Here is a 10,948-nt window from a genome sequence, read left to right as displayed (position 1 = left end):
GCACAAAGGATGGGCAGGTGGCGGCCGGGTCAGCACCAGGGTCAGGGCCGGCCTTCCCCCGCGGAGCCGATGACTGTGAGGTTTTCGGAGTCCTCGGTACCCGACGCAGAAAAACTGGAACCAGGTTCTGCCAGGAAAGTAAAGACTTATTTTCGGCGTAGCGGTGAGGGTGGGCCACCCTGCCTGACAAGCACATTGCCTGTGCACACACGTTTGTGCAGGTAGCAGCCGGCAGAGCCAGCATCACCTTCCAGATTGTGATATGCAGCTGTTGCTATAACAGACGTCGAGTGCCAAAATTCCCAAATAACTATTGATACCGAGGGCTAGCAGCAGCACTACGGGAGAGGTTTTCTGCCTTGTCGCTGTTGCAATCACCACGTAGATTTACCCGAGGGCAGGTTTGAGATATCTTCCTGTGAACAACCAATAAATTGGGGGAAATGAGGAATTAAGGATATAATTCAGTTTTACACTGATTTTCTGATGGACCAGTGACGTGCTGTCAATAATAGCCTTTCAGTTCAAGTAATTGCAGGTCACGTGTATTTTTGAGCCATGCATAGGGGTTCTTTCCTTATATCACCAAAACATTGCCACTTATGACTTGGAATGCAGTCACTCTGCAATATACAATAAAGAGCAGGAAGATAAAGGAGGATCTGGTATGAAATGAAACTAATAGATGAAGATAAGGAGATAACATCCTCTGTGCAAATGGCAAGGAGCAATAGTAGTGAAGGGGGCTGCTAGCTCCTCTTCATTGTCATGGCTCTGTGAAAGGATTATTAGAGCAACTGTCGTGAATCTGATTGGGTTTTCATTATGTCTTCTTTCAGGTATCTCTTCATTTTTAACATATTGTCATTGTGAGGAAATTACTTTGTCCTGAAGGCTGATAAAGGTACTCTGCGAAGTAAGTACTCTGCTTGTGAGAGACATGGGTCATAAGAAGTTTTCAGTAGTTTGCAGAAACAGTGTCAAGGGGAGCGCTGATGCAGACATCTTCACAAAGTCTCTGTATGCTTCTTTTCTGCTGGTCGCTGTGTGGGTCTTTGTGGCTAATGAGCTTCCCCAGGAAGATGCAGCCTGCTCTTGGTACCGTGTGAGGTGACAGTTGTCAAGATGTGCAGCTGAGATTATGAATTGCTTGTTCTCTCTTACATGATAGACACTTTGGTCTGAGGAGAAGCAGTCTCCAGGAAACCCTTGATACAGTGTTAGCAATATTTCAATAGATGTCATCTCACTCTCATCCTTCCTTATCCTCCTTAGCCCCCAAATGCACTCAAGTTACTCCAACTGCAGTCTTCTGTGAGGTGCTTGGCAGTCAGTTTTGTATTGTCTAATGTCTCTGGATCCCTGCATGGAGTTGGGGATTGGTCTGTGTAGGCATAAACGATGCTTGGGTTGGCATGATGGTAAACATGGGCTTATGGAGTTCTGCTTTTGGTAATAATTGGGGATATGCAATAAATTGTGGCTTTGTGTAGACTAAGGGTTACAGAAAGGAAGACTAGTTTATGAAATGCACCACACAAAGAAGCAGAAAACATGAGATTTAGGGGAGTGCTGTACAGCCAAGGAGTAGAAGAGCTGGGAGGTTTTTCCCCAGGGGAACTGTAATAAAAAAAGGAAGAGACTTGTCTTACTCACTAGTGTGCAGATGTGAGGGTTTTCTGAAGAGGGATGGGGTGATGTGGAGCTGTTCTTGTGCAGCAGCAGCTTTGGTCTGTGGGCAAGGAGGCATAAAGAAAAGGTCAGACTTCACTCATGAGCTGTTTCCATTTCTGGCAAAAAGAATCAAGAAATCACATGTGGTTCGTTTATGCAGTGGATCTGTTGGCATCTATCTGATGTGCTATTTTGGAAACCATTTGGCTGTTCTACCCACCACACTGTGCATGCTTTGGCTACAGGAATTATTCTGATGAGATCCAAGGAGCCTATTCAGCACTTGGGTACCATTAAGCACTGAAAGAGGAGTAGCAGTTCTGACAGTGGCTTGTGGGGTATGGATCTTCTTCTCATTATTCAGTTCCTAAGGATCAGATGCCATCCTTGCAGTGGAGATATCTCTGCTGAATTGAGGACTGGAAACAGGATTAAAACAAAACTTGGTCATTGAGAAAAAGGTGTTGCATTAAGCCTTGGTCTCAGCACAGGCAGCAGGACTGGTATGATCAGTAGTGAAATGATTTTTTGCCAAAGTGATTTCATATTGCAGCAGGGGGTCTGGAATCTGCTGCCAGGCCACAGCTTTGCATTACTGTAAACATAGACTGAGATTGTGATTTATTTTTTTAGCTTGAGTGAGTTTAACTCAAATGAATTCTACATAAATGTAAACCCTTTGCTGACCCATTGGGAACTTCTGGGAAGTGTGACATCTGTGACTGTTAATTGTTTTAAATATTTCAATCTTAATCCCCTGTGATGGTAGACAAATACCTAGGTAACCTAGACAGTGGTGTGTCATTTGTGCCCATAAAACACAAGGGATGGAAAGAAGAGGTTGTAACTAACACAGAGTCACACTTCATATGTGAAATGTTGAGAAATTATTTCACTTCAGTTAAAAAAAAAAAAATAAAGCAAAATTTTCCTTACCTCAACCATTTGTTCTATTTGTCTTCCAGACCCCTACCCACGATGATTCCACCATCTGCACCAAGCCCTGTCAGCGATGCTGCACTCTTGTCAGGTGTGGCTTCTCAGGAAGTCTGGAGGTCACCAGTTCCAGGCTATTCTGGACTGCCCACACGACACATAAGTCACCGGGCCAACAACTTCAAGAGACACCCGAAAAGGAGGAAACACATCCGGCCTTCGCCGCCGCCGCCGCCAAACACTCCATGTCCCATTGATCTGGTTGACTTTGGGGATCTCCAGCCTCAGAGGTCTTTCTTGGAACTCCTTTTCAATGGGTGCATTCTCTTTGGGCTTGAATTCAGCTATGCCATGGAAACAGCCTATGTTACCCCTGTGCTGCTCCAGATGGGGCTTCCAGACCAACTGTATGGAATGGTGTGGTTCATCAGCCCTATATTAGGTAACTTTTCTTGATGCTATTTCTTCCCTCTTTATTTTTTTCACTATGGGTTTTTTTTATTTTTTGTTTGCAGTACCTCAGCTGTTCATCAGTATATTCTCTCGAGGTTAAGAAGTACTAGCCATAATTTTTGCTGTGTCCCACCTGAAATAAGACCAATGTGCTCAAAAGATCTGTTCTTTTAATAGCTTCTCAAACCTCTTAAAATTTGTGTGAGGATAAGCTTTGGTTGCTCTATTCCTGTATTTTTTAAAAAAGCATAAGAAGATGGGTGTATCCATTTATGTCCCCATGAAAAAAAAGTTTTCAAATGTGTGTGAAAAAAAGCAAAGTGGGATTGCCTTCTCCTCTTTAACTTTCTGAAACAAATGAGGTGTTCCAATGGTGATACAGGTGACTACTGGTGATACAGGCATTGAAATACTTGCCTTAGCACAGAGGCAGAGCTGGGAGTGTATCCATTACTATGGATACCACTTGGACAATTTTCTTCTGCCTGTTCTCACAACATGTGCTTCAGAAAAAGAGATAGGCTCCCCCTGACAGGCTGGCACAGATTAATACAGGTACCTTTCCTACTTGCATATTTGCTTCCTGTTGTTTTCCAAGCTGATCCTTGGAAAAGGGGATCTCACATCTAGTATGGGATAAATGAAATAGCTCATAAGGAACAGAGTGCTTAAGAATGTGTAGCTTGTACTCTGACTGTCCACCTGGTGTCAAACTCTGTGTTACTGATGCAGAGTGAAGTGCCCTGCAGTGAGCAGCAGCACACACAGTTACTCTGTCCCTGTCCTGGGCAATACCAGGCAGTGTGTGGTGTGTGCCCCTGGGTGACCAGTGCTGACTGGGGATGTCACTGCATTATGGTGTTTCCTGCCTTAACCACCTTTTAAGGCATGCCTGTTTTAACTCCTCTGTGAGACAGGCTTGTAGAAAAATCCTGTTCATTGGTGATTCCTTTTTTCTAGGGTTTTTGCTACAGCCTTTGCTGGGAGCCTGGAGTGACAGATGCACATCAAGATTTGGGAGGAGAAGACCTTTCATTCTGGTTTTAGCAGTAGGTGTGTCTTTTAGAAATGATGGGCATAACACTTAAAAAACATTGTGCATCTCTCTTCTGTGACGTCCCTTGTGGCACTAAGCTGAACAAAATGTTCCTGAGGTGCTGAGTGTTGTGGGTCTGAAGAAGATGGTGAGTGACACTGAACTGATGCTTTGGCAGCTGGAGATCCACACATAAAAGCTTCTCAGAGTCTGAAAGGATGTTTTGAGGGTGAATGTGGATGTTTTTGGCCAAAGTGAACTCTAGACATTTGTTTAGCTTGAAGAGTGGAAAAGGACTATGGGTATCCTATAAGCCACACTAATTTCTCAGGCTGCACTGATATGAGCAAGAGCAATAGTGCTTGCTGCAAGGCTGTGCAGGTAGAATAATGCTTTTGGAGTCTGGAGCTCTGCAGGCTTGCTTACAAATAGTGACTGATTTTGTTTGGTTTTGTTCCCAGGAGCATTGCTTGGGCTCTCACTTATGCTGAATGGCAAAGATATAGGGAGTGCCTTGTCTGACACTGAGAATAACCACAAATGGGGGATCATCCTTACCATCTGTGGTGTTGTCCTCATGGACTTCAGTGCAGATTCAGCAGACAATCCCAGTCATGCCTACATGATGGATGTGTGCAGCCCAGTGGATCAAGACAGGGGCCTCAACATCCACGCTTTGTTAGCAGGTATGTTTTCTTGGTGCTTCCTTGGAGATGTAAACTCTGAGTAAACAAGCCCTGCTGTGAGAAAGCAGGGTGTAAACACTGGTCTTTTCCTGAATAAGCATAATGACCAAATACTGAGAGGTATCACTAATTAACCGTAAAAAGAAAATCTACTTACTGCAAAAAGCTTTTGTAACTACCTCAACTCAAACAAGATACAGTCTTGGGTTGTTCATCTGAAGGTCCCTCACATATTTTGTAAGAGCTATGGAAACAAAATTATCCCTTGAGGGAAGAGGTTTGGCTTGCTGCAGGTGTGTAATATGTGTCTTGTAGTTGCTCTGTTGGAGGCGAAAGTGCATACTGGGTGCTGTTGATCCCTCACTGCTGTCATCTTCAATTGCTGTGCTGCCCTGTTCTAGAAGACTATTCCACACTCTTGAATGTGTTTGTGAGCAAGAAAGGAGAGTGTTGTAAGACTTTCACCATGTGAATGGAGAGAGAGATGCTCTCAAAAGTTCCCTGCTCATCAGTAGTAACACAGTGGCAGTTTTGTGCACTGTCAACACAATGCTGAGTAATGAGCTTGCTACGCTTCTGAAGTGATTGGATCTGTGTTTAGTTAGATCTACATTCCTCATATGAGGAAAATGGATTTTCACTTTCAGGAAAACAGTCTTAGCTGAATGATTGCAGAGCCTTGTCACAAGGCTGGTGGACACTTCTGTTTACGGACTGAAATAGCTAAAGGTAAGGTGTTTTGTTCTTGGCAAAGAAAAATTATAATTTTTAATTATTTGTATCATCACTTTCACAGCACTTTCTCCCTCTTTCTGTACCATGTTGGTACATCCAGACTGTCCTTCTGGCACAGCTGTATTTATTAGTGCATTTGAAGTGAAAAGGGGTCAAATGCTAAAACAGAAATGTCAGATTCTACCCATGATTCATCAGACAAGTGATGCTGTGCTGCTACTGACTTGTGGGACTGGATAGGGAAGATAATCTTAGCTCTGTTTTTCCACCAGGTCTTGGAGGTGGCTTTGGTTATGTTGTTGGAGGAATACACTGGGATAAAACCAGTTTTGGAAAAGCTGTAGGAGGGCAACTTCGTGTCATCTATGTCTTCACCTCAGTTGTACTGACTATTGCTACTGTGCTGACTCTAGTTAGCATTCCAGAGAGACCCTTAAAGTCCTCTAACAGGAAGAAAAAGGTGATGAAAAGTCCAAGTCTTCCTCTCCCTCCTTCTCCACCTTTCTTCTTTGAGGACAGTGTAAATGAAAACTCTGCTTCTCATAACTCAGCTCACTTACATGCAAGTTTTACGAGTCCTGTTTCCCCCATGAGCCCACTCACACCAAAATACGGGAGTTTTATCAGCAGAGACAATTCTTTGACGGGAATTAATGAGTTTGCATCATCCTTTGGGACTTCAAACATTGACAGTGTGCTCATAGACTGTTTTACAGGCGGGCATAATGGTTACATGACACTTCCAGCTAGTTTGTCCAGGCAGCCTGTCAGTGTCAGCTTTCCTCGGGTGCCTGATGGTTGTTACCATGGAGCAAATGGAGTTCTGGAGCAAGGGGAGAGCAGCTTAACATCAGGGCCTGATAGTGATGTGCTGAGAGTGGGCTCACTGGATACAATAAAGCCACGGTCATCAGGGATCTTGAAAAGACCTCAGACCTTGGCCATTCCAGATGCTGTAACAGGACACTGCCCAGAGAATAACAGAAGAAGAAATGTAACCTTCAGCCAACAGGTAAGAGCAGGAAATCAATTATATGACCATGTAAACATGAGTGTTATTAATCTCTTCATATAGTTTTAAATGTGTGGTGCACAAATTATTCATTAAAGACTCTTGTGACAGCTTCCTCATAAAAGTCATTATGGGAACAGCACACCTGCTATGACTCTATCAGTAAAATAGTGGGTAGAGTGTGAATTATGTCTGACAGCCTGTCAGCTGCCTTTGTTAAGATGGCAGAAATGGGAATTTACCACTCTTAACTGGGCCAGTTGGGATAGTTAGGTCAGTATTTTTAGTCCTGCTTCACTACCAAGGGAGCTACCACATGAGAACAGAAAAGGTCACATTTTTATTGAGCCTGTATCTTCCCTTTCCACAGAAAGACCTGCAAAATAGGGCCAGGGATAGGATTCTCCCATGAGCTTCTCCTTATGGCAGTCATTACATCTGGCTCCATCAGGGAGGTGAGCTTTCCCTTACTGAGGGATAAGACTCTGACCTCACCTCCCACTGTTGGTGATAACTTGGAATGTCTGAGACCTCTGCATGCTGGCCCATTTTTTTATGATCTGGGATGAGGTAAACGGTCCTCTGTTACTTTTTTGTTTGGTTTGGGGATTTTTTATTTTATTTTAAATTTTTGGGGGTGGTGGTTTTTTGTTTGTTTTGTTTGTTGTTGCTGTACTTTGACCCATTTTGTGAGAGCAGACTTTGTTAGGGCCAGGATTTTATATACTGGGCACACTGAGGTTGAGCATCAAGGTTAGAAAGCAGTAATAATGTGTTTCAATTAAACTCTTCCTCAGTGTCTCTAAAACTTCAGGATCCACATTCACCTGAAAGTGGGTACAGCTCCCATAAATGCAATGGAACTTATGCATTCCTGCTGTGCCCGTGCATCTGAATGTGGCTATCAAGTACCCTAAGGAAGGGAAGAGAGCTGGTTCAAGCATAGTGAAAGCTACAGTGCAGTGCTGCCATTTGTCACTTGTCCCAGTGTAATACACTTCTCAATCTCCAAGTCAACATACTCCAGCAGCAGAGTTTAACTTTCAGATGATCAGATAGGTGTGCAATACTGCATACACTACTTAAAGGATGTTTGTGCTTCCCTTACTGTGCTTGTTGACCTGGCAGTTCTTATGGTGCAGGTTGCTAATATCCTGCTGAATGGTGTGAAGTACGAGAGCGAGCTGAATGAATCGGGCGAGACCTCGGAGCAGCCTCTGTCTGTGAAGCTGCTTTGCTCCACCATCTGCCACATGCCCAAGGCTCTCCGTAACCTCTGCATCAACCACTTCCTAGGTATTCCCAAAGCACCCTCTTGCCTTCACGAGGAAAGACTCTACCTCGGGTGAACCTTTTTCAGTATTTTATCTATTGCTGCAATGGCTGCTAACTAGAGACAGCTTGATTTCTTCCATATAGATACCCATGGGGTACCTTCTTAGAATGCTTAGAAAGGAAAAAAAAATCTCAAAATACCCCAGCAAAGCAGTAAAGCTTGTGTTCCTAGAAAGGGAGCAACAACAGCCTAAATCAGCACATCTTAAGGGGAATGTTCACAACAAGCAGAAAGATGAGATTAGTTGTATTTCCATGCTTACACCCTGAGACTGGCATTTACTTTCCTCCCTCTGACTGCACAGGTACAGGGCTCCCAGAACAGGCCAAGAAGCGTGGAATGTGGCATTGCAGGAGTGCCTGTAACCAGTATAGTGTTACCTTTACTCTTAACCAGTGTGTGACTTGTATTTAGGAAGGGCTTGCAGTTATTCCAGTTTACACAAAATTGGACCGAAGGGACCAGGTAGTTAATACTCATTGGCTGTGAAAGGAATTAAGGGATTGTCTACATCAATGGCCTTGGTGCCAATTTGTGAGCAGAGTTTTTAACTGTGTCAGAGGCACTCTGGAGGCTGCAACCATGACAAAAGAAGCACTCCTTCTAGTCCTATGTGGGAGGATAACAGCAACCTGAAATTACTATGGGATGAGCCACTCTGTTAAAACTCCGTGCTGTGTCCTGTCAGAACCTGAAGACAGCTCAGACTGCTGTCACCTATTTTTCTAACTTGTTAAACCAGTATTTTGTGGCCTTTAGTCAGCCTTGAGGTTTCCACTTAGGAATTCAAATGGTAAATCTTGGTCTTTAAAAGCCTGAATGTCTTTAACAAACATTGCAGCATTATGCACAGGAAGCAGTGGTCTCAGATAAATGTGGCTGGATGTTATGTAACACTCAGGTTGCACAACCTGTCCTAGGGTGTGATTTGTAATATAGCTGATAACATCCATATAAGCTTACAAGGGGAAACAGGTATTCTGAAATCCTAATAGGTTACTTCTTGCTTCTTTCAGGGTGGCTTTCATTTGAGGGGATGTTACTCTTCTATACTGACTTCATGGGAGAAGTAGTGTTCCAAGGGAACCCGAAAGCACCTCACAACTCAGATGAGTATCAGAAGTACAACACTGGGGTCACCATGGGCTGCTGGGGAATGTGCATCTATGCATTCAGTGCTGCTTTCTATTCAGGTACTTGGTACAGCTGTCTTAACTACTGCTTTGGGAAAAGATACAGCTTGTATCTTAAAAGTGGTGTTTCCACAACAAGTAGGCCAGTGTTTATGTTGCATACAGCCTACCACATAGCACAAATGCTGTAGCAGAGTGTTCTTTCTCACCCTATTACCTCTGCTACTTAGCTTGGCCTGCACTGACAACAGGTGAGGTCAGCAATCCAGTGAAAACACCTCTCTCGTAGGATATGGTTCCTTTCACAGGTGGCATTTTCAGTATACATTGAATGCAGAGATCCATGCCATCACCACAGGCACAATTCTGGTGCAGCAGCACCCAGTGCCTGTGTGTCCCAGGCAGAGCACTCAGGTGTTATGTGCCACCCCAGCACGTGGTCACGTATGTCATGCCTTTGCTGCCTACCCCCACCAGGTCCCATTTACCACTCTGGGACAGGGGCACTGCCAGGCATCAGCTCTGCCATGCCCTCTGTGCAGATAGGGTAGCAATGCTGCATCAGGGCAGCCAGATTTGGAAGGGGTCCTTGGCACTCACGTGCAAGTCACCAGTTCCTCAGAGGTGTAGTGGTTGCCACTGATACAGTGGCAGTGGGAGAGCTGCAGTTCACCCCGAAAGCTGTACCATTTTCTTGCAGCCATGCTGGAGAAGCTGGAGGAGCGCTTTAGCACACGGACACTGTACTTTGTGGCATATTTGGCCTTTGGGCTGGGTACAGGCCTGGCCACGCTCTCCAGGAATGTCTACGTGCTGCTGTCCCTGTGTGCTACCTATGGCATTCTGTTCGCCACGCTCTGCACGCTGCCCTACTCCCTGCTCTGCGACTACTACCAGAGCCGAGAGGTGAGCCCCGGGCTGGGGAGGGGACAGGAGCCCCGGGGACACTCCCTTACTCTGTGGCTGTGTCCCCACAGTTCGTAGGCTCGCAGGCGGAGGGCACGCGACGTGGGATGGGCGTCGACATCTCCTTGCTGAGCTGCCAGTACTTCCTAGCGCAGATCCTCGTGGCCCTGGCCATGGGGCCGCTGACGGCGGCTGTTGGCAGTGCCAGCAGTGCCATGTACTTCTCCAGCCTGGTGTCCTTCCTGGGCTGCCTCTTCTCCTCCCTCTGTGTCACCTACGAGCTGCTGCCCGCCGAGGAGTTGCCACCTGCCGAGGAGCAGCGTCCGCTCCTGCCCCGTGCGCGGAACGAATAAACGGGAGAAGCTGCCACAGCCTCTGCTGCCTCATTGTGTCACCCTTGGCCTCCCTGTTGTGACGGGATGGGCTGTGCTCCTCTGGGATGGCAGCAGTGGGTTTGGCAAACGGAAAGAAAGGTCTGTGCTGGCTTTGCTGAGCTTTCCCCTGCCTGTGGGAAGGTGAGGGGTGAGTCATCAGCGCCTGGCACTACTCGTCCTTCCCCTGAGGTGGCAGAGGCCTGTCTGTGCCCCTGGGGCCACAGCAGCAGGAAGTGGTGGGGCCGTTCCCTCCAGCTGCCTTGTGGTGCTGTCATCCCAGTTGATGACTGGCATTGTCCAGCATGAGGCAGGAGACCTGCAAGTGGTGCCTGGGCAGTTCAACCTCACTCTCTCAATGGCAGTGAGCTGCTAGGCTGCACACTCTGCTGCAGAGGATTGCCACCATGGCAATGGTGACAGTTTGGGGGCAGAAGGAGCCACCTCCTGTCCAGGCAGAGCAGACTTGATCGGCAAGGCCAGTGGTGATTCCTGTGAGGCCTTTGGGAGCTGCAGGTCCAACCTACAGCCTCTGCCAGTGGAAGGCCTGGCTCTGGAGGGTACTTCATAAAACTTTGGGAAGGCTGAAAGCAACTGGTCTTGCTGAGGTGGTGTAAGTTCTCTGTCAAATGCCATGGGCTTCTGGGTGCACAGAGCTCCCACCAGCAGA

The 10,948-nt window shown here is 46.1% G+C and overlaps 1 protein-coding gene across 1 annotated transcript; it reads left to right on the top strand.

Annotated features, from left to right (window-relative positions):
- The first annotated feature begins 2,349 nt into the window (after positions 1–2,349).
- On the top strand, positions 2,350–10,260 carry SLC45A1 (solute carrier family 45 member 1). The gene is made up of 8 exons (XM_062507473.1): positions 2,350–3,052; positions 4,024–4,116; positions 4,561–4,785; positions 5,793–6,532; positions 7,675–7,828; positions 8,885–9,061; positions 9,702–9,907; positions 9,979–10,260. The coding sequence occupies exons 1-8, from the start codon at positions 2,437–2,439 to the stop codon at positions 10,258–10,260; spliced, it is 2,493 nt and encodes an 830-aa protein (XP_062363457.1). The 5' UTR covers positions 2,350–2,436.
- The last annotated feature ends 688 nt before the right edge of the window (positions 10,261–10,948 follow it).

This window comes from Cinclus cinclus, chromosome 23 (genome assembly GCF_963662255.1).
Source record: "Cinclus cinclus chromosome 23, bCinCin1.1, whole genome shotgun sequence".
In the NCBI taxonomy this organism is placed as follows: Eukaryota; Metazoa; Chordata; class Aves; order Passeriformes; family Cinclidae; genus Cinclus; species Cinclus cinclus.
Note: the sequence above shows the minus strand (reverse complement) of the source record. Positions and strands in the feature narration are given on the sequence as shown.